General features: G+C 44.4%; 1 protein-coding gene across 2 annotated transcripts in view; it reads left to right on the forward strand.

The window, feature by feature from the left end:
• Positions 1 to 27,323, forward strand: part of LOC139263827 (synaptonemal complex protein 2-like) — a 288,907-nt gene that overhangs the window by 45,768 nt on the left and 215,816 nt on the right. For both annotated transcript variants that reach the window (XM_070879880.1, XM_070879881.1), the window contains exons 4-6: positions 7,473 to 7,628; positions 18,614 to 18,686; positions 23,243 to 23,388. In XM_070879880.1, the coding sequence (XP_070735981.1) occupies positions 7,473 to 7,628; positions 18,614 to 18,686; positions 23,243 to 23,388 (375 nt within the window). The remainder of the gene's footprint in view (positions 1 to 7,472; positions 7,629 to 18,613; positions 18,687 to 23,242; positions 23,389 to 27,323) is intronic.

Consider the following 27,323-nt stretch of genomic DNA (forward strand, 5'->3'; position numbering starts at 1 on the left):
ATAACCTTCCCTCAAGAAAAGAAAAAAATTCGCCCAACGAAAAAAAAATGGGCGATGCACCCAGATTCTCGGCGAAAAGGTGGATTTTGGCTAGATTGGGCGATTCATAAAGAAAATGGGCTATAATTCATAAATTTACTAAAAATTTACCCTGAGGCTGCGGGTTGGTCCTAGGAGAAAAACACTAAATATTTTTTCAAAAAACGTAACACAAAAAAATCAACATAACATTCTCAAGACCCTTTCAACTTAATTCACCAAGAATTTAAAAATAATTAGTAAAACAACAATTACCTTTTTTCTTGCAGAGCTACTCACTTACCGCCCAGCTCTGCTGATTCTCATGAGTATTTTAAAAATATTTGCCTACAGGTCACCACTAAGCCAAATATCACGCCATGGCGATCTGTGGATGATGCATGCCGGCAGTCTACTCCCCAGCAGTACTTCAAAACCACTGGCGTAACTCAGCTGGGCAATTTCTCACCGACCTGGTTATCGACCAAAAAGGCCCATACTGCCAAGAAACCGGGGCAATGAACCACTGTAAATTCTAGCCCTATGTATTTAATCCACTTGGCTTATAGTTTAGTTTTTCACAAATTACTAGTGTTATGTATTATGAAAGAGTCAGACTGAATACTGTGAGCTCAAAGTAATGTGTGACCTTGGTCTTTTATTGCAGGTCTCCAGAGTGCCTCTCCAACCTGTGAGGCCTCCTTAAATACCTGTGCTCCCAAGGGATTATGGGATCCCTTGGGACTCCAGGGGATGAGCCCTCTGGTGGCTGTACAGAGTATATACAAGTTTACATATATAATAACTAGATCTAGTTTTAGTTATCAGTGGATTAAACAAAATAATTATCTAACACCAAGCACTACATGTATTGGAGGCAAAATGCAGCACTTCCTTCCCACTCTGCACCGAATTCCCACTCTCTCTCTAAATTCCCAACTTTAACACTCAGCTTAGAAGCACTCCTTTTAAGACCACTCTGCACATCAGCAGACACTTCTTACTTTTATACAACTTTTACACCTATGTTACAAGTGCTGACTCAACTCCCTTCTCACAGTAATTACCACATATTCAAGACAAACACAGCTGACTAACAGTTAACTGCCACTGACTGCCAGTTGCTGTTAACTGCAGGTTTTAAAATTCTAAATTAAATTCAAAATGTTAAACTTAATTCCAGTTTGCAGCTAATACTTACCAGAGACTTCCACTCTCTACAATCCCCAAGTTTAACATTCTGTTTAGAAGCACTCCATTTAAGACCGCTCACTTTCAGGGTTAAAATGCTCCATGTTTCTCCACAGTTCTCCAGGTCCCTGTGATATCAGAGTCCTGCATTTTTGCTCTTCTTTGAATTGCCTTTAGGGCTTGAATGTCTGAGTGATTAGAACGGAACACAATACTTGAGGTATAGCCTTACGAGAATACTGTACAATTTAAACATGACTTTGAATGTATTCTACTTTGGTACATCATAGTAGCATACAATCTTGCAGTGTGGAAAGAGGCCATTTGACACACCATGTCTGTGCTAACTCTTTGAAAGAACTATCCACTTAGTCCCACTCCCTTGCTCTTCCCCATAGCCCTGCAATTTACTACCCTTCAAGCATTTATCTAATTCCCTTTTGAAAGTTGATATAGATTTTGCTTCCACTATACTTTCAGCCAGTGCATTCCAGACCATTGTTAAAAAAAATCTCATCTCATCTCTGCTCTTTGACAATTCCATTAAATCTGTGTTTCTGATTACCATCCATTATGCAGGTGAAGACTGAAGCAATTGTATTTGGTCCCCATCACAAACTCCATTCCCTAGCCACCGACTCCATCCTTCTCCCTGGAAACTGTCTGAGGCTGAACCAGACTGTTCACAACCTTGATGTTGTCATCATCATAGGCAGTCCCTCGGAATCGAGGAAGTCTTGCTTACACTCTTAAAATGATTCCTTAGGTGGCTGAACAGTCCAATAAGAGAGCCACAGTCCCTGTCACAGGTGGGACAGATCGTCATTGAGGGTAAGGGAGGGTGGGACAGATTTGCCGCACAATCTTTCCGCTGCCTGCACTTGATTTCTGCATGCTCTTGGCGATGAGATTCAAGGTGCTCAGCACCCTCCCGTATGCACTTCCTCCACGTAGGACGGTCTTTGGCCAGGGACTTCTGGGTGTCGATGGGGATGTTGCACTTTGAGCGTGTCCTTGTAACGTTTCCTCTGCCCACCTTTGGCTCATTTGCTGTGAAGGAGTTCCAAGTAGAGTGCTTGCTTTGGGAGTCTTGTGTCTGGCATGTGGACAATATGGCCTGCCCAGCAGAGCTGATCACGTGTGGTCAGTGCTTCAATGCTGGGGATGTTAGCCTGGTCGAGGACGCTGATGTTGGTGCATCTGTCCTCCCAGGTGATTTGCAGGATCTTGCGGAGACATCGTTGGTGGTATTTCTCCAGCGACTCGAGGTGTCTACTCTACATGGTCCATGTCTCTGAGCTGTACAGGAGGACGGGCATTACTGCAGCCCTGTAGACCATGAGCTTGGTGGCAGGTTTGAGGGCCTGGTCTTTGAACACTCAGGTGGCCAAAGGCTGCACTAGTGCACTAGAGGCGGTGTTGAATCTCATCATCGTCTGCTCTTGTTGATGAGAGGCTCCTGAGGTATGGGAAATGGTCCACATTATCCAGGGCTGTACCAAGGATCTTGATGACTGGAGGGCAGTGCTGTGCGGCGAGGACAGGCTGGTGGAGGACCTTTGTCATACGGATGTTTAGCGTAAGGCCCATGCTTTTGTTCGCCTCAGTAAATATGTCGACTGTGTCCTGGAGTTCAGCCTCTGTGCGCGCAGACGCAGGTGTCGTCCGCGTACTGTTGCTCAACGACAGAGGTTGGGGTGGCCTTGGACCTGGCATGGAGATGGCGAAAGTTGAACTGGGTCTGTAGTTTAGTTCCCCTCCAGCGGGGAGCTTGTTGACTGAGGTGAAGCATGGCAGTGAGGAAGATTGAGAAGAGGATTGGGGCAATGACGCCGCCCAGTTTGACCCCGGTTCGGACGTGGATTGGGTCTGTAATGGATCCGTTGGTAAGGATCTAAACTAAACTAAGATGGCCGCCGGGGTGACATCTCCCTGGGGAGCTCCCCTGCTAAATCAACTTTACCCTTGCCATCCAATAACTATCCACTCACAACCTCCCTTCCCCCCCTCCCCGCCCCCCCAAACTGTCTAAACTCCCCATAGCCCTAACAGACCTTAATCGGAGGTGCATAGATCCCTACCTTAAACCCTAATCCTGAAAATCCCAAAATCCGGGCCTACCTCAGGCTTCGCTCCAAACCACCCATCGGTGACGACTATCGGACTACAAGTGACGTCCGAGCCTCCTGCAGCGTCGACATGGACCACTTCTTCCACTCCACCACCCCCCCCCAATCCTCGCCAGCCTCCTCCGACGTTGACATCATCCCAGCTGCTCCACCCTATCCCTGACTCTCGACGACACCCGGCGAGCTAGGTGAACATCCGACCAGGCATTCAGGCCTTCAACGGTGTTCAGGCCTCCCCAGTGGCGACCAGATCCCCTCCAGTGCCTCTCCTCCACGACGGCATTTGGGCCTCCTTCTCTTTCACGATGGCGGCAGGCCTTTCTCCCTCCAGAGACGACTGGGTCTCTGCTTCCTCACTTGATGACCTGGCCTCCTCTTATTGGTGAGCATCATGGCTGTGATTTCCACTCTGAACTCCAGTGAGCCACTGACCCTCCCAATGCCTGCCCCCAACCAAGCATCGGACCACCTACCTTGGTGCTGTATTTGACCCTGAGATGAGCTTTCAACAACATATCCTCACCATCACTAAGACCACTTACTTCCAACTGTAATATTACCTGACTATGCCCCTACCTCAACTCATTTGCTGCTGAAAGCCTAATCCATGCCCTTATTCCCTCTAGATAAGAATATTCCAATGCACTCCTGGCCAACCTCTCAGCTTCCACCCTCCATAAACTTAAGGTCAACCAAAACTCTGCTGCCCATATCCTAGCATGCACCAAGTTCCGTTCATCTATCACCCGTGATCGCTGACTTGAATTGGCCCCCAGTTGAGCAACATCTCAATTTTAAAATACTCATTCTTGCTTTCAAATCCCTCGTGGCCTCGCCCGCTGCCCCGACCCCCCCCCCCATCTCTGTACCTCCACCAGCCATACAACCCTCGGTGATCTCTGCTCCTCCAATTCTAGCCTCTTGCACAACCCCAATTTTAATCGCTCCACCACTGGTGGCTGTGTCTGCAACTGCTGAGGTGCATTGGAATTCCCTCCCTAAGCCTCTCCACCTTTCTTTCCTCCTTTAAGAAGCTCCTTAAGACCTACCTCTTTGACCAAGCTTATGCCCTAATCTCTCTCTGCGCCTCGGTGTAAAATTTTGTTAATGCTCCTGTGAAGCATATTGGGCTGTCTTATTATGTTAAGGGTGCTGTATAATACAAGCTTTTGTTTGCAAGCAATGCTCCCTTTAAGATCCGCAGCTGCGCAGCGCTCTGCACTCTCGTGCAGCCAGCCCACTGGCTTTTAAATAGCAAAAACTGCACATGCACCCAAAAAAAAAAGAGTGAACATTGGTTGCAAATGGAAACAGTTTCTCCTTATTCACACTATCAAAACCCTTCATGATTTGAACACCTCTATTCAAGCGCCCCATAACCTCTGCTGTAAGGAGATCAATTCCAGCTTCTCTAGTCTCTTCACGTAACTGATAGCATCCTAGCAAATCTCCTAGCCTAGCCACTTATAAAGATTTATAGAACTTCCTTGCTTTTGTATTCTGTGCCTCTACTTATAAACGCAAGGATCCCATGTGCTTTTAACAGTTTTATCAACTTGCCCTGTCAACTTCAAATATTTCTATACGAAAAAACCCCAGGTCTCTCTGAACCTGCGCCCCTTTTAAAATTGTACCATTTAGTTCTTTTGCCTTTCCTCATTGAGTACAAAATACATCACTTTTATAGGGGTATGTGTGCATAAATCGTTAAAGGTGGCAGGGCATGTTGAGAAAGCAGTTGTAAAGGCTTACGGAATCCTGGGTTTCATAAATGGAGGTATAAGAGTACAAAAGTGTGGAAATTATGATGAACCGGTATAAAACACTGGTTAACCCATCTGGAGTACTGTGTCCAATTCTGGGCACCACACTTTAGGAAGGATGTGATGGCCTTGGCAAAGGTGCAGAAAAGATTCAGGAGAATGATTCCAGGAATGAGGAGCTGCAGTTACATTGATAGACTGGAGAAGCTGGGGTTGTTCTCCTTGGAGCAGAGAAGATTGAGGAGATTTTATAGAAGTGTTCCAACTCATGAGGAGTCCAGACAGAGTAGATAGAACTGTTCCCATTGGCAGAAGGGTCAAGAACCGGAGGACACAGATTTAAGGTGATTGACAAAAAAACCAAAGGCGATACAAGAAGAAACTTTTTTACGCAGGGAGTGGTTGGGTTCTGGAATACACTGCCTGAAAGGGTGAAGAAGGCAGATGCAATCTTACCTTTCAAAAGGGAGTTGAAGTATCTGAAGGAAAAAAAATGCAAGGGTACGGAGAAAGGAGAGTGAGACTAGCTGAGAGTCGGCACAGGCTCAATGGGCCAAATGGAATGTAGTACGCCATTTTATTAGCTTTGTTGCTATGATGCCGTGCACTGGTTACACATTTTGAACATGGAGTCTACTAAAACTTTTTTTTTTTTTTAAATAAGTTCTGAGGATGTGGATGATACTGGCAAGACTATGTTTTGCCTATTTCTAGTTGTGGACCACCACAGCTTGAGGTGGTGCTCCCATAACAGTGTTGGTTGTGGACTTTCAGTATTTTGACGCAGCAATAATGAAAGAACAGTGATGTATGTTCATGTCTGGATAGTGTGTGATTTAAAGATGTTTGTATTCCTACGATATTGCTTTTATTGTCTCTGTCAATGTTGCAGGGCAGAAAGATGCTTAGAAAATAATGGGATTGGGCAGAGTCAACACGGGTTTATGAAACCTGAGTTTTTTGAGGGTGTAACTAGCAGAATAGATGAGATGGAACCAGTGGATGTGGTGTATTTGAATTTTCAGAAGCCATTCGATAAGGTGCCACACGAGGCTATTAAACAAAATTAGGCCTCATGGAATTGGGGGTAATATACTAGCAAGGATTCAGGATTGGTTAATGGACAGCAAAATACTGCAGATGCTGGAAATCTCAAATAAAAACAGAAAATGCTAGAAGTATTCAATAGGTCAGGCAGAATCAGTGAAGAGAGAAGCAGAGTTGGCATTTCAGGCTGTTGACCTTTCGTCAGAAATTGAATTATTCTGGTTTGTTGTTGTGGACGGGACATACCTGGGCAATCTATAATGTCGGGTAGATGCCAGTGTTGTAGCTTTGCAAGGAGAGTGGATATCTCTGGTACATAGGTCTTTGGCACTACAGCCGGAATGTTGTCCGAGTCCAACTGTATTTGCTGTGTCCAGTGCACTGAGCTGCTGCTTAAGGTAATGTGGAGTGATCCAAATTTGTTTGATAGCATCAATGATGGACACCTGAAGATGAGACAGAACAGGATCAATTGTTACTTTTTGCTGAAGGACGTTTGCATATACTTCAGCCTTGTTTCTTGCACTTGTGTGCTGGCTCCATCATGGTTGAGGATAGGGGTATACATGGAACTGCCGCCTCCTGTTACTTAGTTGTCTGTCACTGTTCGTGACTGGATGGGTGGTGCTGCAGAGTTTTGATCTGATTTGTTGCCGATCAGATCAGACTGTTTTGCTCTGCCTTTGGTGTTCACATGCAGATCGCCCTGTGTCTTAGCCAGGTTTAACACCACATTCTAATGCATGCTTGTAGCTACTCGCATATCCTTCGCCACTCCATTGTTCTCGGAGTTGAACTGTCATAAAATCGGCAACTCTCAAATAAATGACTTTCCTACTGGTAATTCTAGTAGTGTGTGTGTGTGTATATAGGATGCCTTCTATTTATTAAAAAAAAAAGAAAATGAAGATAGCTCTTGATAAGAATCTCTCTCTCTCTCTCTCTCTCTCTCTCTCTCTTCTGTGTAGTTTATAATCACAATCTCCAAGTCTGATGTAAACATCTAAGGGAGTTGGGAATTGTAACTCTTAATAGTATTTTGAACATGTTGAGATTGAAGTTCTTAATTCCTCATAACTTTGCTGTGAAATTTGTGACTACTTGCTGAAGATGCCTTTCCTCTTTGTAGCTTAACATACTTGTAACCATTTCATTTTAAATGTACTCAGGAAAAATAAAATTATTAGAAGAGGCGGCACACCTGAAATGTGTTTGACTCCTATTTCATGTTTTCAGGATTTGCAGCTTTTTTATCTATTACTTTGTAGTCATTTTGTATGCAATTAAGTTTTTGTTCATTTGACACATTTTTCTGTTTTTCTAGGTGAGATTTCTCGAAAGCCAACGTTCAACTGCACTCCAGTCTGAAATAACACACTCTGCCAGTGATGGAGAGCTTGGCAGAAAGATTAGCTTAACACCACCGGAAGAGCAAAGATGCTACAGTGATACGGAAAGACAGCATCGTGAATCATTAAAGGTGCGCATTGCCTTACCAAAGGTCTTGGAAGATTTTTGATTTTAACTGGGCTATACTATACTGTTTCATATTAAAATATAAGTTGCAATAAATTAAACCTCAAGATCTCTTCGCCCATCCCCTATAGACCATTTTTTCAATGATCATTACTTAATATTTTTCTTAATTGCATAAACATTAAGCCGTATTCTGAAATTTGGAGAATCATTGTTGTGTGGTGCTATTTGTATAAGATTGCAATACAACCTCTTCCCCATTTAGTATTCTTAATCCACATTTTAATTTTATATTGAAACATAATTTGAATTCAAACTCCTTACTTATTTCCTTTGCTTTCAAACTTTGGGTTCACCTTTGCATAAAGTCAAGACATATATTTAAATCTTGCTTAGTCTCATAAAATCTATCCTGCCTGGTGAAAAACCATGGATGTACATTTTGATTTAATAGTTGCTGAGTGACTAAGGCCTGAGCAGGTGGCTTTTATGCACTGTCTTCACTGAGCCAGTGGACCCTAGCTTTGGAAGCCAGCAAACTAAGTAAAGGGGGCTCGTGGGCCAGTGAAGTTGAGAAATGGAGATTTAAAAAGAGTGAAGAAATGAACTGGGATTAGATTTGTTTGGTGTTTCTGATAAACGGGGCACTTTTTTCTGTTTGTACTTTGCTTACCAATTTTTTTAACAAAAAAATAATGGCGTTGATTTTAATTCCCTGAAACCATGGTGAATTGAGTGGTTACATCAGAGAAGGAAACTATTCGGCCATTCAGCCTGTGCTGGCTCTCTGCAAGAGCACTTCAGCCAGTTTCAGTCCTCTGCCCTTTCCCTGAGGCACTGCAATTTTTTTCCTTCAGGTACTTATCCAATTCCCTTTTGAAATCCACAATTGAATCTCCCTCCAACACCCTTTCAGACAGTGCATTCCAGATCCTAACCACTCACTGCGTAACAAAGTCTTTCCTCATGTCGCCTTTGGTTCTTCTGCCAATCACCTTAAATCTGTGAGCTGCTCACACTTGGGTGGCAGTGTGAGCTGCGAGGAGGATGCTGTGAGGCTGCAGAGCGACTTGGATAGGTTAGGTGAGTGGGCAAATGCATGGCAGATGAAGTATAATGTGGATAAATGTGAGGTTATCCGCTTTGGTGGTAAAAACAGAGAGATAGACTATTATCTGAATGGTGACAGATTAGGAAAAGGGGAGGTGCAAAGAGACCTGGGTGTCATGGTACATCAGTCATTGAAGGTTGGCATGCAGGTGCAGCAGGCGGTTAAGAAAGCAAATGGCATGTTGGCCTTCATAGCGAGGGGATTTGAGTACAGGGGCAGGGAGGTGTTGCTACAATTGTACAGGGCTTGGTGAGGCCACACCTGGAGTATTGTGTACAGTTTTGGTCTCCTAACCTGAGGAAGGACATTCTTGCTATTGAGGGAGTGCAGCGAAGGTTCACCAGACTGATTCCCGGGATGGCGGGACTGACCTATCAAGAAAGACTGGATCAACTGGGCTTGAATTCACTGGAGTTCAGAAGAATGAGAGGGGACCTCATAGAAACATTTAAATTCTGACGGGGTTCGACAGGTTAGATGCAGGAAGAATGTTCCCAATGTTGGGGAAGTCCAGAACCAGGGGACACAGTCTAAGGATAAAGGGTAAGCCATTTAGGACCGAGATGAGGAGGAATTTCTTCACCCAGAGAGTGGTGAACCTGTGGAATTCTCTACCACAGAAAGTTGTTGAGGCCAATTCACTAAATATATTCAAAAAGGAGTTAGATGAGGTCCTTACTACTAGGGGGATCAAGGGGTATGGCGAGAAAGCAGGAATGGGGTACTGAAGTTGAATGTTCAGCCATGAACTCATTGAATGGCGGTGCAGGCTAGAAGGGCCGAATGGCCTACGCCTGCACCTATTTTCTATGTTTCTATCTGTGCCCACTGGTTCTCAACCTTTCCGCCAATAGGAACAGTTTCTCTATCTACTCTGTATAGACCCCTCATGATTTTGAATCTCTCATCAAATCTCCCCTCAACCTTCTGAGCTCTAAGGAGAACAACCTCAGCTACTCCAGTCTATCACATCCTTTGTGACTGACAAAGGCAAACTATCCCTCCTCATCCTTGTCTGCAGCCTTCAACACGGTTGACCACTCCATCCTTCTCCAATGCTTCTCCACCATTGTCCAGCTGCATTGGGACTGCACTTGTTTGGTTCCATTCTTAACTATCTAACCGTAGCCAGGGAATGACCTGCAATGGTTTCTCTTCCTGCTCCCACATCTTTACCATCTATCCTTGGCCCCCTTCTATTTCTCATCTACATGTTGCACCTTGGCAACATCATCAGAAAACACAGCCTCAGTTTCCATATGTACGCGGATGACACCCAGTTCTACCTTACTATCACTTCTCTCGCCCCACCCCACCCCCTCCACGGTGTCTCAATTGTCAGACTGCTAGTCCGACATCCAGTTCTGGATGAGCAGAAATTTTTTTCCAATTAACTATTGGGAAGACAAGCCATTGGGCCTGAAATTGTGGCCTCACCAGGTCCATACGCCTGTGCTCGCTGACCTACATTAGTTGCTGATCAAACAACGCCTTGATTTCAAAATTCTCATCCTTGTTTTCAGATCCCTCCATGGCCTCGCCCTGCCCTATCTCTAATCTGCAGCCCTGTAACCTCCCCCAGAGATATTTGCACTCACTCTGCCCTCTTGAGCATCCCTGATTATAATCGCTCAACCATTGGTGACCGTGCCTTCTGTTGCCTAAGCCCTAAGCTCTGGAATTCCCTGCCTATACCTCTTGCCTCTCATCTCTTTCCTCCTTTTGAAGACGATCCTTAAAACCTATCTCTTTGACCTAAGCTTTTGGTCACCTACCCTTATTTCTCCTTGTGTGACTCGTTCTCACAATACTCCTTGACGTGCCTTGGGATGTTTTACTACGTTAAAGAGGCTATATAAATACAAGTTATCAACATAACTCAAGTCCATCATCCCTGGAATCATTATCTCAAATCTTTTCTGCACCCTCTCTGAGGCCTTCACATCCTTTTAAAGTACGGTGCCCAGAATTGGACACAATACTCCAGTTGAGGCCGAACCAGTGTTTTATAAAGGTTCATTATAACTTCCTTGCTTTTGTACTCTATGCCTCTATTTATGAAGCCCAGGATCTTTTTTAACCATTGTTCAATCTGCCCTGTCACCTTCAACTATTTGTGCACATATACCCACAGGGCTCTGTTCTTGCACCCTTTTTAGGACTGTACCCTTCAGTTTATATTGCCTCTCCTCGTTCTTCCTGCCAAAATGTATTACTTTGCACTTTTCTATGTTAAATTTAATCTGCCATGTGTCCACTCATTTCACCAACCTGTCTTTCTTGAAATCTATCACTATCCTCATTACTGTTCACAATACTTCCAAATTTTGTGTCATCTGCAAATTTTGAAATTGCGTTCTGTACACCCAAGTCCAAATAGTTTATATCAAGAAAAGCAGTGGTCCTAGTACCGACCCCTGGGGAACACCACTGTGTACCTTCCTCCAGTCCGAAAAACAACCATTCACCACTACTGTTTCCTGTTACTTAGCCAATTTCATATCCATGCTGCCACTGACCCTTTTATTCCATAGGCTTCAGCTTTGCTGATTATCATTCCCAAAAGCTTCCCCACTACCGAGGTTAAACTGACTGGCCTGTAGTTGCTGGGTTTATCCTTCCACCCTTATTTGAACAAGGGTTTAACATTTGCAATTCTCCAGTACTCTGGAATCACCCTCATATCTAAGGATTGGAAGATTATGGCCAGTACCTCTGCGATTTTCCTCCTTAACATCCCTCAGCATCCTAGGATGCATTCCATCTGGTCCTGGTGACTTATCTACTTTAAGTATAGACAGCCTTTCTGTTACCATCTCTCTCTCAATTTTTATCTCATCCAATATCTTCACTACCTCCTCTTTCACTGACTTTGGCAGCAACATCATCCTTGGTGAAGACAGAACATAAGAACGAGCAGGAGTAGGCCCCTCGAGCCTGCTCTGCTATTTTATACGATCTTGGCTGATCCGATCATGTACTCACGTCCACTTCTCTGCCCACTCCCCATAACCCCTTGTTCCCTCATCGATTAAGAAACTGTCTATCTCTGTCTTAAATTGATTCAATGTCCCAGCTTCCACAGCTCTGAGGCAGCAAATTCCAGAGATTTACAACCCTCAGAAGAAATTTCTCTTCGTCTCCACTTTAAATGGGCAGCCCTTTATTCTAAGATTATGCCCCCTAGTTCCAGTCTCCATCAGTGAAAACATTTTCTCTGCATCCACCTTGTCAAGCCCCCTCATAATCTTGTACCTTTCGATAAGATCACACCTCAATCTTTTGAATTCCAATCAGTAGAGGCCCAATCTACTCAACCATTCCTCATAGGTCAACCTCCTCATCTCTGGAATCAACCTAATGAACCTTCTCTGAACTGCCTCCAAAGCAAGTATATCCTTTCGTAAATACGAGCTAGATGGGGAAGAGAACATTACCAAATGAAGGGCGATCCTCCTCACCGTCTGGGGCATCAACGTATGGCCTCATGAAGAATCTGCTCCCGCCAGCGAAACCCGCGGAGAAATCATACGATGATTTGTGCACACTGGTTGGAGAGCATTTGAACCCGAAGGAAAGCGTTCTGATGGCGAGGTATCGGTTCTACACCTACAAAAGTTCTGAAGGCCAGGAAGTGGCGAGTTATGTCGCCGAGTCAAGACGCCTTGCAGGACATTGCGAATTTGGAGCACATGCTCAAACTTTTTCGTACTTGGCATTGGCCATGAAGTGATACTTCGCAAACTTTTGACTGTAGAGACCCCAACTTTGAGTAAGGCCACAGCGATAGCCCTGGGGTTCATTGCCACCAGTGACCATACTAAGCAAATCTCTCAGCACACAAGTGCTGCTACTGTGAACAAAGTGATGTTGTTTTCGAATCACCAATGTACAGGGCAGATCTCTCATACCTGCAGCTACAGTCTGCAGATGTCTGAGTCCACCATCAAGAGTGATGAATGCAAGGCCATTAACATCTTGGTGCTGCGGAGGTGATCATCGTTTCCATTCATGCCGATTCAAAGGATACATTTTCAAGGGCTGTGGAACAATGGGACACCTCCAATGTATGTGCAGGCGAGGTGAAAATCGTGTTAAACCTGCAAACCACCATGTTGCAGAGGACGACAGATCCACAGAGGATCACGACAAACCAGAGCCTCAGACCGAGGAGGCAGAGGTACATGGGGTGCACACCTTCACCACGAATTGTCCCCCGATAATGCTGAATGTTGAACTAAATGGACTCCCGGTGACACTGGTCCATCATGGGCAAAAAGACTTTCGAAAGATTGTGATGCAACAAGGCCTCAAGGCCAATCTTAACTCCAATTTGTACGAAACAAAAAACTTACATGAAAGAACTGATTCCCATAATCGACAGTGCTACCATAAAGGTCTCCTACGATGGAGCGGTACACAAGCTACCACTCTGGGTGGTGCAGGGCGATGGTCCCACGCTGCTCGGCAAGAGCTGGCTGGGAAAGATACACTGGAACTGGGACGACATCCAAGCGCTATCACCCACTGACATCACTTCGTGTGCCCAGGTCTTAAACAGTTCCCTTCATTGTTCGAACCAGGCATCGGGAAATTCCAAGGAGCAAATGTGCAGATCCACCTAATTCCGGGGGCAGGACCCATCCATCACAAGGCGAGAGCAGTACCGTACATGAGAGAGAGGGTAGAGATCAAGCTAGACCAGCTGCAACGAGAGGGTGTCATTTCACCGATCGAGTTCAACGAGTGGACCAGCCCGATCGTTACTGCCCTCAAGGGAGACGGCACCGTCAGAATCTGTGGCGATTACAAAGTAACTATCAATCGTTGATGGGACCAATACCCACTACCAAAGGCCGACGACCTCTTTGCAACACTGGCGGGAGGAAAGACGTTCACGAAGCTGGATCTGACTTCAGCCTACATGCCGCAGGAACTGGAGGAATCATCGAAGGACCTCACCTGCGTCAACACACGCAAAGATCTTTTCATTTATAACAGGTGCCCATTTCGAATTCGATCAGTGGCTGCGATATTCCAGAGAAACATGGAAAGTTTACTGAAGTCGGTCATGGGCATGTGGTTTTCCAGGACGACATCTTGGTCACCGGTCAGGAGACAGTCGAGCATCTGCAGAACCTGGAGGAGGTTCTTAGTCGACTCAACCATGTGGGGCTCAGGTTAAAATGCTCGAAGTGCGCTTTCCTGGCGCATGAAGTGGAGTTCTTGGGGAGGAGGATCGAGGCGGATGGCATCAGGCCCACCGATTCGAATAAGGAGGCAGTTGAGAACCCACAGAGGCCACAGAACATGATGGAGCTGCGGTCGTTTCTTGGACTCCTGAACTAATTTGGTAACTTCTTACCAGGTCTCAGCACACTTTAGAACCACTGCAAGTCTTACTATGAAGAGGGGACGAATGGGTTTAGGGCAAAAGCCAAGAAAATGCCTTTGTAAAAGCGAGAAAATTATTATGCTCAAACAAATTGCTTGTGTTGTATGATCCATGTAAGTGTTTGGTACTAGCATGTGATGTGTCATCATATAGCGTCGGGTGTGTATTGCAACAAGCTAATGATTTTGGGAAACTGCAACCAGGAGTCTGTCTAAGGCTGAGAGCCTACAGCATGATTGAGAAAAGTGTTAGCTTGTGTCTATGGGGTAAAGAAAACGCATAAATACCTGTTTGGGCTAAAATTCAAATTGAAAACTGACCATAAGCCACTTATATCCCTGTTCTCCGAGAGTAAAGGGATAAATCCAGAGATGGGCACTCAAGTTCTCTGTGTACAACTACGCCATCCGCCACAGGCCAGACACACAAAACTTTGCCGATGCTCTCAGTAAGCTGCCATTGCCCACCACGGGGTTGGAAATGGCGCAGCCTGCAGATTTAGCCTTGGCTATGGAAGCATTTAAGAGTGAGCAATCACCTGTCACTACCTGGCAGATCAAAACCTGGATGAGCGAGGATCCCTTATTATCTCTAGTCAAAAGCTGTGTACTTCACGGGAGCTGGTCCAGTGTCCCAGTGGAAATGCAGGAAGAGATAAAGCCGTTCCAGCGGTGCAAAAATGAAATGTCTATACAGGCAGACTGCCTTCTGTGGGGCAATCTAGTAGTGGTTCCCAAGAAGGGCAGAGACACCTTTATCAATTACCTCCACAGTACCCACCCAGCATCGTAATGATGAAAGCGATGGCCAGATCCCACGTGTGTTGGCCCGGTATCGATGCGGACTTAGTCCTGCGTTCACAGATGTAATACATGCTCACAGTTAAGCAATGTACCCAGGGAGGCGCCGTTAAATTTATGGTATTGGCCCTCCAAACCGTGGTCTAGGGTACACGTCGACTATGCAGGCCCATTCTTGGGTAAAATGTTCCTTGTGGTTTTTGACGCGTACTCCAAGTGGATTGAATGAGAGATAATGTCGGCTAGCATGTCCGCTGCCACCACTGAAAGCCTGCGGACCATGTTTGCCACACACGGCCTACCCGATGTCCTGGTGAGCGACAGTGGGCCATGTTTTACTCGTGCTGAGTTCAAAGAATTCATGACCCGTAACAGGATCAAACATGTCACATCTGCCCCGTTTAAACCAGCGTCCAATGGTCAGGCAGGGAGCAGTGCAAACCATCAAGCAAGGCTTGAAGAGGGTAACTGAAGGCTCACTGCAGACTCGCCTATCCCGAGTCCTGCTTAGCTACCGCACGAGATCCCAACTGCTGAACTGCTCATGAAAAGAGCACTTAAGACAAAGCGCTCATTAGTTCACCCTGATCTAAATGAACAGGTAGAGAGCAGGCGGCTTCGGCAAAGTACATACCATGATAGCGCAAATGTGTCACGTGAGATTGAAATCAATGAATCCTGTATTTGTATTGAATTATGGACAAGCTCCCAAGTGGCTTCCCGGCACTGTCGTGGCCAACGATGGGAGCACGGTGTTTCAGGTCAAACTTTCAAATGGACTAATTCACCGGAAACACTTGGACCAAATCAAACTCAGATTCACGGACTATCCTGAGCAACCCACCTTGGACCCAACCTTTTTTGATCCCGCAACATACACACCAGTGGCAACCGGCACCACAGTTGACCATGAAGCAGAACCCATCATCCACAGCAACCCAGCAAGGCCAGCTGCACAGCAGCCCAGCGACGGCCCAACAAATGATTCAACAATACCAGCTTTCACATCAAGACGATCAACCAGGGCAGGAAGGGCCCCAGATTGACTCACATTGTAAATAGTTACACTATTGACCTTGGGGGTCTGGAGGCGGGGTGTTGTTATATATTTGGACTTGTATTTACTCTATACAGCCACCAGAGGGCTCATCCCCTGGAGTCCCAAGGGATGCCATAATCCATTGGGAGCACAGGTATTTAAGAGTGCTTCACAGGTTGGCGAGGCACTCTTGAGGCCTGCAATAAAAGACTAAGGTCACACTTTACTTTGAACTCAGTGTTCAATCTGACTCTCCATTCATAACAGTTGGGGTCCCAACACTGATCCCTGCTGCACCCCATTAGTTACTGATTGGCAACCTGAGAATGAACCATTTATCCCGACTCTGTTTTCTGTCCGTTAGGCAATCCTCTATCCATGCTAATATATTACCCCCAACCCTGTGAACTTTTATCTTGTGCAGTAACCTTTTATGTGGCACCTTGTCAAATGCCTTCTGGAAGTCCAAATACACCACATCCACTGGTTCCCCTTTATCCACCCTGTTCGTTACATCCTCAAAGAATTCCAGCAAATTTGTCAAACTTGACTTCCCCTTCATAAATCCATGCTGACTCTGCCTGACCGAATTATGCTTTCATTAGTACCTCAGCCATGCCCACTGTCTCCATGTGTCGGTCTCCTTTTTGATCTGTCATCAACCCCACCCCTCTTCTTACTACCTGTTTATTTTTTCTATGCCTATAGAAGACATTTGGATTCCCTTTTGCTGTCAAGCTGTTCTCATACTCTCTCTTTGCCCCTCTTGTTTCATTTATCACTTCCCCTTTGAACTCTATTCAGCCTGATTCTCACTTGTATTCTCAACCTGACATCTGTCATACATGCTCTTTTTCTGCTTTGTACTCTCTTTCATCATAACATATAAAGGGGAATTGACTGTACCCGATTCATCTGCTCTTTAAAGGCAGCCCATTGTTTGATTACAGTTTTCCCGAGCCAGATCCGTTCACAACCCACTGAAATGTGCTTTCCTACAATTAAATATTTATACTCTAGATTGCTCCCTGTCCTTTTCCATAGATAATCTAAATCTTTTGATACTAAGATCACTGTTCCCTAAATGTTCCCCTACTGACACTTGCTCCACTTGACCGATCTCATTCCCCAGAACCAATACCTCCTTCCTTGTTGGGCTGGAAATGTACTGATCAAGAAAGTTCTCCTGAACACACTTCAGAAATTTTTTCCCCCTCTCTGCCCTTTACACTAGTACTATCCCAGTCTAAATTAGGATAATTGGCGTCCCCCATTCTCACACCTCTAATTTCTCTGCACATTTGCTCCTGGTATCTTTCCCACTAGTTGGTGGCCTATAGAATACACCTAGTAGTGTAATGGCACCTCTATTGTTTTTTAACTCTATATCTCTATAAATTCTGTCCTTGACCCCTGATCTTAATGGGACGATCAGAGCATCATTGGGGTCAGTAGACTTACCGCTCCCTTAATGATGACACCGTCATCTTGGAAAAAACCTGTTCCAGACCAGCCACAGCCTCAAACAGGAGGTGGCCCACTTAGCCATGAAAAATTGCCTACTAATATATTTAGGATCCCGATTGAAATTTAAAAGGATACATGGAAAGGGCATGTCATGCTCTGCCCGTGTTACTGGAATTGAGCCGCTTAAGCAGTGGCCCATAAAGGGACTGCTGCAGGCTATTTCGGCAACAGGCACAAAATGTTTTAAACTTGCATTTATATTGAGCTGAAAGATGCAGACGTGGTCCTCCTGGCTCCACAAAAATACTGTGGGTCACTGCCAGCCTGGCCTTGCCCCCCTAGTGTCAGCTGTGGCTCAGTGGGTAGCCCCCGAGTCAGAAGGTTGTGGGTTCAAGTCCCACTCGGAGCACAAAAATCTAGGCTGATGCTTCAGTGCAATGCTGAGGGAGTGCTGCAATGTTGGAGCTGCTTTCTTTGGATGAGACATTAAACTGAGGCCCTGTCTGCTCTCACGTGGGCATCAAAGATCCCATGGCACTGTTTTGAAGAAGAGCAGGGGAGTTATCCCTGGTGTCCTGGCTAATATTTATCCCTCAATCAACATAACCAAAACAGATTATCTGGTCATTATCACATTGCTGTTTGTGGGACCTTGCTGTGTGCAAATTGGCTGCCCCATTTCATACACTACAATAATGAATACATTACAAAAGTACTTCATTGGATGTAAAGCGCTTTGGGACATCTGGTGATTGTGAAAGGTACTATATAAATGCAAGCCTTTCTTTCTCTGCCTTGCCTTTCCCCAACCACCCAGGACCTACCTGAATTCATGTAGCCCGAATGGGCTGTTTCGCAACACCCATTTGGCATCTGCAGCACACTGGCTGGATTCATCTGAGGTCTGAGCCTCAAAGTCACAGTTTGCTCTCTGCTGCCAAGATGGTTGGCTGACCAGCATTTAAAATCTACCCAAATTGTGTTTGGTGTCATAAGCTTATATACTTCCTTCAATTAATGGAATTAAACAATGGAAACAATAATTGGTTAATAATTTAGTTGCGAAGGACTTTGAGGTCTTGGTGTCAGAGGACACAATATAATCTTTTACTCACCGTCAGTAAGCCCAACCAACTGTCCTTTCTATTTCTAATAAATATTTTGTGCATCTTTTCAGATAACCAGTAAATTGAAGAACTCTACTCCCTTGGTGTCCAGCAAAAGTAGGATTCAGAATTTTTCAGCCATTCGTAAGTGATGAAATTAGACTTCATGCACTCTTGCTGAATGTGCAAAATAGGTCTGAGTTGTATTTTAGCTTTTGATTGGGCACTTTTAAAATGTTTTGCTATTAAAAAAAAAGATTCACAACAGAACTTCATCGTAGACTTGTTTTCATATCAAGATCACCTAGTTAAGTATTGATGACTAAGACTATTTGGCACATTTTAGTTCATCCTCTTAATGGGTCATCTTGGTGCACTCTACCACTGTCTCTTACATTACTACAGGTTTATGGCTCCACTGGTGCTTGGATTGGACTTATGGTTAGAGTAAGTGGTCTTTGTATGAAGAACATGACTGATGGCTTCACATTTGCCTTCCAGTTATTTGAATTTATGCCCCTTGATTTATTTTTAGGTCATATCTTAAGTAATGTTTTGAGTTACTTTTTCTATACTATTTACTACCATGTATATCACTAAGGACCCCTCTCGGTGGCTGCTTTTTGAAACCAAAGAACCCAAGTTTTTTCAATCTTTCCTTGCAATTCAATCCTTTGATACTAGGAGTCAGTCTTGTGGGTGTTTTCTGCACTGCCTCCATGACTTGGATTTTCCTTGTGTGTTGGTGGTAAAAACTGTACTTGAGGATGTGACGCATTGTATTGTTTAAAGACTTAACGTCTACTGTGGTGTCAGCTTTGTTCAGATACGAACGTGGACTTGGGCTCTAGTCTTATCAAATAATCGAGGCTGAGACTTCAGTGATGGGTTGTCATCTTTTGAATAAGATGATGGGCTCAATTTTTCCCAAAGGATTTTTTGCCGTACTTGAAGAGTTTTGCACATTTTTGGGGGGTTTAAATACGCCAAAAAAAAGTTCTAAGTTTCTCCGTTGCATTTCTTCTTTTTGGCGCATCCTAACCTGTCCTTTAGTTTTGGGGGTGGAGCCTTGATCTGCACCAAAAAGATCGGGTTGCCACGGTAACCAGGGACACAATGCGAGCTGAGGCTGGAAAGTGAAACATACAGCCAGCTTGCAACACATTAAAACACATTGCATCAACTTAAAAACACATTAAAACATATTGCAGCAACTTCCCTCCAATTATTCAAGTACCTCCTCCCGATGCCAGTGCCGATCCCTGCCCCTATCCCAGGCTGAAGGGCCTCCCGGTCTGCTTGCCCCGCCCGCCCCGAGTGCCTTGCCGGTGCCCGCCCCTAGCCCTGGCTTGAAGTCTTGCTAGTCCCATTCCCCTCCACCCCCGAGTGCCTTGCCGGTCCCGTTCTGCTGCCCCCCCACCCCTGCCACCCCTAGCCCAGGCTGAAGGGCTTGCCGGTCCACTCCTCCGCCCATATCCTAGGCCGAATGGCCTCCTCCCTCCCAGTCCCCGCACCTAACTACACCCAAAACGCTCCCCACCCCCCCCAACCCCCACACCCTTCCTTCTATCGCTCCCACACACTCCCTCCCCCCGCCCTCTTTCTTTCTCCCTCCCCCCCGCCCCTCTTTCTTTCTCCCTCCCCCCCGCCCCTCTTTCTTTCTCCCTCCCCCCCGCCCCTCTTTCGTTCTGCTCCCACCACCATTCCTTTTCGTTCTCCCCCTCCCTTTTCTGCAGAGCGAACGAGAGCACACTAGAGAGAGGCCTAAGCAGAACTGGAATAACTGTCAGCTGGTCAAACCTGCATAAATGGCCAGAATTGGTGTGGGTAGCAGGTTACGCACCCTTTGTACCAAAAAGAAAATAATCACTGAGTTACGCTGGTGTAAATGGATTGAGGAAACTGTGGTTTTTTAAACGTGGGCCAAAAAACAAACTGCTCCAAAAAAAAAAACGCCCAAATCACTGTGGAAAATTGAGCCTGTTGAATTGAAGCTCTGCTTATTTAGGTGCGCATGTGAGAAAAACAACTTGCATTTAAATAGTGCCTTTAATGTCGTTAAGTCCCAGGGCACTTCACTGGAATTTAATTGGACAAAATCATTTACACTAAGCCAAAATAGGAGACATTAGGCCAGGTGACCAAAAGCTAGATCAGAGGTAAGTATTAATGCTGTCTAAAAAGTGGCGAGAGGTTTAGGGAAGGAATTCCAGAGCTTGGGGCCCGGATAAAAGAATCTGGTGCCATAGTCAATATTCCTCTCTCTCTCCTTCCCTCAGCCATTATCATCAAAAAACAGATTAACTGACCATTTAATTTGCTTTATGTAAAATGACTGCCATGTTTGCCTATATAATTGTGACTGTAATTGGTTGGCTGTGAAGCAGAGTGGGATGGGCTGAGGATATGAGAAGTCCTAGATAAATCTCTGATTTAGGGCAATAAATGGGCATTTTTTTTTACTTGATCATTTACAGTGACTGGACATGTTAAATGCCAAATCCACTCTCTCCTACATCTCTCTCAAATGTATTCTTCCCCCCCTCCCTCTCAGGAAAGCAAATGGTAGGTCAGCCTTTATTGCAAAATGATTGGAGTACAAGAGTAAAGAAGTCTTACTATTATATAGGAATTGGTGAGACCACACCTGGAGTATTGTATACAGTTTTGGTCTTGCCCAAGGAAGGATATACTTGCCTTTGAGGGAATGCATCGTAGGATTACTAGAATGAATTCTAGGATGAGGGGATTGTCCTAGGAGGAGAGATTGAGTAGACTAGGCCTAGAGTGTAGAAAAATGAGAAATTGAAACATATAAAATTATTAGGGGGCTTCACCAAATAGATGCTGGTATGATGGTTCTCCTGGCTGGTGAGTCTAGAACTAGGGGTCATAGTCTCAGAATAAGGAGTTGGTCATTTAGGACTGAGACAAGGAAAAATTTCTTCAAAGGATTGAGAATCTTTGGAATTCTCAGTGGATGAGTATATTCAAGACAGTGATCGATATATTTTGGGTACTAAGGGAAGCGAGGGGGATTGTGCGGGAAGGTGGAGTTGAGGTAGAAGATCATCATGGTCTTCTTGAATGGAAGAGCAGGCTCGAAGGGCCTCCTACTCCTATTTCCTGTGACAAGTCAGCTAATTAGCTGGCCATGCTTGAACTAAGCTGTAAAGAGCTCGGCTTTTGTGTTGTGACATTAAGTGTTGAGGTGCTCATTATGTTGACGTGAGTCAGCCAAGTCTCTCTCTCTCTCTCTCTCTCTCTCTCTCTCTCTCTCTCTCTCACCAATCATGATTTCTGTGATGCATGAATTGGAATCCAAAGAGGTAATCATTTACAGGTCTCTGAGGGTATGGATATCAAAAGGGAGTCAGTGCCATAATAGGAAAATATCTAATCCTGAACAATTAGAGGTGGGTGTAAGCAGAGCCTTGGCTTCTAAATTATGACCAGGTTTAAGAGGATGCTTTGCCACGCACCACTTTTAGCTCCCAATAAATATGATTCCATAAAGAATGACATAGAGCAGGTCAATTGACTTTCATGCTGAATAATGCAAAAAGAATTCCAAATTCATAAGTTTCATTAAATGTCGGTGCTCATTATGGTGCAGCATAACCAGAAACAACAAAAAAGTTGTAGCTTGATAGTACGTTGCAGTTGAGAATAATGTTGCTTGTGCCTTTCCAACTGCCAGCGAGAGATAACATATTAGCACCTTTCAAAGTGATGTTTTGTCAACTGGTGATAGAATACAACATGCATTGATGGAAGTTAACTGGATCCAATGTTTTGGAGGAAGTTTGTAGTTCCTGGAATAAGTTGTCGCCAAATTCATACAGACTGGGGAGAGTTAAAAACAAAATTTAAAGCAGGTGCACAAATTTCTTCTGGAAATACATTTCGGTAGGAAGAATGAGGAGCAGCAAAATAAACTAAATGACACAATTTTAAAGTGGGTGCATGAACAGTGAGACTTGGATGTATATACAACAATCTTTGAAGGTGGCAGCACAAGTTGAGAAGGCTGTTAAGAAAACATATGGGAACTTGGCTTTATAAATAGAGGCACAAAATTCAAAAGCAAGGAAGTTATGCTAAATCTTTATAAAACCTTGATTGGGCCTCAGCTGGAGTATTGTGATCAATCCTGGGCACCATTCATTGGGAAGGCTGTCAAGGCCTTGGAGAGGATGCAGAAGAAATGAACTTGATGGTACCAGGAATGAGGGACTTCAGTTATATGGAGAGACTGGAGAAGCTGGGATTATTCTCCTTGGAGCAGAGGAGATTTGATTGAGACATTCAAAGTTATGAAGGGTTTTGATTGAGTAAAAAAGGAGAAACTTTTTCCAGTAGCAGAAGAGACATAAAACAGAACTAGACGAGACATGAGGAAACATTATTTTATACAGCAAGTTGTTGTGATTTGGAATGCACTACCTGAAGGGATGGTGGAAGCCGATTCAATGGCAACTTTCAAAAGGAATTGGATAAATACTTGAAGGGAAAACTATTACAGGGCTATGCAGAAAAATAGGGGAATGGGATAGTTTTTTCAAAGAGCTGGCACAGACATGATGGGCCAAATGGCCTCCTTCAGTGCTGTATCATTCTATGAAACTAATGCATGATGATTAATAACACGCATTGCCAAAAGGCATTTATAATTAGCAATATATTCTTTATTCCTACAGTAAGAAGCAAGGACGTATTGCGGGTGCAAAATAAAAGCATTGGGAACAATGAAGGTGCACAATGTTTGGATCCTAAAGAAGGGCAGAGTTTTGACGAAGCTGCCATCAAAATCCCTTCTCGACTATCTGATCCACTTGGTGCAAAGGTAGTTTACTAAATGGTTAACTGTTGCCTCTGAATGAATTAATTTTGATCTGTTGTTTGCAACAAGGCAAGCTGGTTGTCATTGTAGTTGGCCAATCATTTCATTCAGCAACTGTTGGTCATCGAATGTTCTAACTATACACTTGAAATGTGGCAAATGTTCTTTAGGCACATACTAAAAGGAGATTAATTTTGCCATTTAAGCATTTTGTGCTCTCATTGCGGATTTTATTTCTGTCCATATTTTCCACACTAACTCTTGATGTATGATTTTAAAACCCTACCATTTTATTTTCACCTTTTGCTTGTACTCCTTTATTATAATATTTCTTCATTATATGTCACATGGCTCATGCAAGGTATCAGTTCAGTTTGTGTAAATCGCAAGGATGCATGTCCCTTCTGGACATTTTTCAGCCAGAGTTTTCCTACACCGGACACACTCCAACTTTTTTTTAAACAGAGTCCCCTTTTTTTTTTAATAAGTGTCTTTGTATAGGACGTGAGGATTTTATTTTCATGGCTAGCATAATTGCTTAAGACCATTCATCTGCCCCCAAACCTTAGACCAAAAAAGGCTTTTCTTAAAAACTGCAAAGGCTCTGCTCATGGCACTTTACTCTAAGTTTTACACAAACATTGTTTTATTGATCAGTGATGAGTGCAGGGTCGTCCTGCTGATTTAGTTAATTTTTTAGTTGGTTTTAAATGGAAATGTATTAATTGCATTCTAGAGAGATGGCTACATAATTTAATAAGGTCATAACTTTATATAAGCCTGAAAACAAACTCCCGTCAATACTACACAGCATCTCATTCAGCTCCCCACAGGGAACAGTTACTAAAACGGTGCAAATAAAAGTTCTGTTATTGTAGATTATTATTACAACAGTGTTTGTAGATCCACAATTATGTAAACAGTATCCATATAAAGCTACAGCTGTACAAAACTTATAGCAGTGATGGCAGATTTTTATTTCGCCTGTGCATCCCTTCCCCCTGCAATTTTCTCTCTCTACCTCCAGACAAAAAAAAACTTGCACTGAGATGCAGTTCCATAGGCACCGCTAGTCCTCCTCTAGCCCAATTGATCATTTGTCACATTTCAGCCTGGACAGTGGGATGGTCTCTTCCAACATTTATTGGCTGATAACCTCAAACTTGGACTAGGAAATTAAGTCAATAGATTCAAATTTCCTGGCTTCCACCCTCCATGCACTGCTGAAGTGAGACACAGAACCCACCTTATCTGTGCTTCCCAGAAGGACTGCTCCCTATTGATTGTCTGAGCCATTACCGGTCCCATCCCACTGGACCTCTTTCCCCCCCCCACCCCCTCGCTGCTGTCACTTGTGGCAAAAACACACAACGGGCTTCGAATAAAATTAAACACAAAACAAATTTGAAGATGTAATCTCTCAATAATCCAACCTGTCCTCCTCATGATCCCCATCCCTTCCCAATAACCTTGTTTGGGAATCTCTTTCCTACACTATGCAAGAACACCCCTCCACTCTTTTTATTTTTTTCTTCAGATGATGGGTTCAGCAGCCATGATGTATCCATTAGGAGATCAATCTTTTAAAAAAATAAATAAATAAATAAAAATAAACTTAATACTGCACGGCGGTTCTTCAAGCAAGTAGTCCTCTGCCTTCTGGACACCTTTAAAAAGTGGGCTTCCTCAAGGCTCCCATGATTAAATACACTGCTTTGTATGACTGAGCCATACAGAAAGGTCCAGATTTTATCTCTTGTCTGTACTGAGAAAGTTGATCTTGGCTAGTGGGGATGCTGTAATTGGCCTATTGTGTCCTTGGACCATGGACAGGAAAAAATCCACCATGTCCCTATTTGGTGACCCATGCTGGAAAATGAACATATGAATATCAGGTGAGGACTGAATTACACTTCGCTGTGGCATTCTCCACAACTGGCAATACTTGCTATTTAGGCTCACCACATGTAGAGTGACCAAAGGGCTGCCAATACGCAAAGAACAATACCCCTGCATGGGGGAAGATGGAAAAAGTTGGAATTAAAGGCAAGATGTGCGCTGTTTTGAATTCTGTAGTACTTGCAGTTTATAGGACAAAAATAACAAAAGCAGACAAACCAATGATTTAATCAAGGTGCAGTGGGTAACATGTTTGTGGTAACTTGAGCTGCAGGTGTACCCTTCCTATAGAGTAAAAGATTGCGGGAGATTTTTCCTTGATTTTTACTGAAACAGTCGAGAAGTGAATGTTGCTCAATCTGATGAATTGTTTTAATGGCGGACTCCATGACATCGAAACATTCTTCTATCCATCCTGCGCGCACCCTTGTTCTCTTCTTTCTCCCCCCCCCCCCCCCCCCGCAAAGTTCAAACCGTCACTCTTCTCCCAATCCCCATCCCATTTCATGCTTTTTTTGATCCTGCTTTACTTCACGATTTCCCGCTCAGACTTGCTCCTGTTCGAGAGTTGATGATGATGATGAATGCTGTGACATGTCGTCGGCATGAATTCCCGATCTCTCTCAATTATCGGGAGAACTCCTGCCCACAGCATACGTTCAATTCCCTAGAGCAGTGGAGAAAAGCTGAAAATGACACGGGGATGAACAAGATGGTGCCAATTAGCAGATACTGAATCTAAAATGAGGATGGTTACTGTTATATATTTGGACTTGTATTTACTCTGTACAGTTACCAGAGGGCTCATTCCCTGGAGTCTTAAGGAATCCCATAATCCCTTGGGAGCACAGGTATTTAAAAAGGCGTCACAGGTTGGAGAGGCACTCTGGAGATCTGCAATAAAAGACTACGGTCACACTTTACTTTGAGCTCAGTGTTCAGTCTGATTCTTTCTCCATACACAACAACTGGCAATGAGATATAGATAGCGAAACCAAAGATGCAGAGAACAGTGGGCATCCTGGAGAAGTTTCGCAGGGTGATGATTGGGAAACTTTTGTGGAGCGACTCGACTAATACTTCGTGGCCAATGAGCTAGATGGGGAAGAGAGCGCTGCCAAACATAGAGTGATTCTCCTCACTGTCTGTGGGGCACCAACGTGTGGCCTCATGAAGAATCTGCTCACTCCAGCGAAACCCACGGAGAAATCGTACAACGATTTATGCACACTGGTCCAAGAGCATTTCTACCTGAAAGAAAGCGTTCTGATGGCGAGGTACCGGTTCTACACCTACAAAAGGTCTGAAGGCCAGGAAGTGGCGAGTTATGTCGCCGAGCTGAGACACCTTGCAGGACATTGCGAATTTGAAGGACATTTAAAGCACATGCTCAAAGACTTTTTCGTACTTGGCATTGGCCACAAAACCATACTTCGACTGTAGAGACCCCAACCTTGAGTAAGGCCATAGCGATAGCCCAGGCGTTCATTGCCACCAGTGACAATACTAAGCAAATCTCTCAGCACACGAGTGCTGCTACAAATACTGTGAACAAAGTGATGTTTTCGAATCATCATGTACAGGGCAGATCACACATACCTGCAGCTACACGTCCGCAGATTTCTGAGTCCACCATCTAGGATGATGAATGCAAGGCCATTAACACCTTGTTGGTGCTGCGGGAGTGATCATTGTTTCCATTCATGCCGATTCAAAGGATACGTTTGCAAGGGCTGTGGAACAATGGGGCACCTCAGTGTGTAGGCGAGCTGCTAAGCCTCTTAAACCTACAAACCACCACGTTGCAGAGGAGGACAGATCCACGAAGGATCACTACGAATCAGAGCCTCAGATAGAGGAGGCAGAGGTATATTGGGTGCACACATTCACCACGAATTGTCCCCCGATAATGTTGAATGTTGAACTAAATGGACTTCCTGTGTCAATGAAGCTGGACACGGGCGCGAGCCAGTCCATCACGGGCAAAAAGACTTTCGAATGGTTGTGGTGCAGCAAGGCCTCAAGGCCAGTCTTAACTC

Source organism: Pristiophorus japonicus, chromosome 5 (assembly GCF_044704955.1).
Source record: "Pristiophorus japonicus isolate sPriJap1 chromosome 5, sPriJap1.hap1, whole genome shotgun sequence".
Lineage (NCBI taxonomy): Eukaryota > Metazoa > Chordata > Chondrichthyes > Pristiophoridae > Pristiophorus > Pristiophorus japonicus.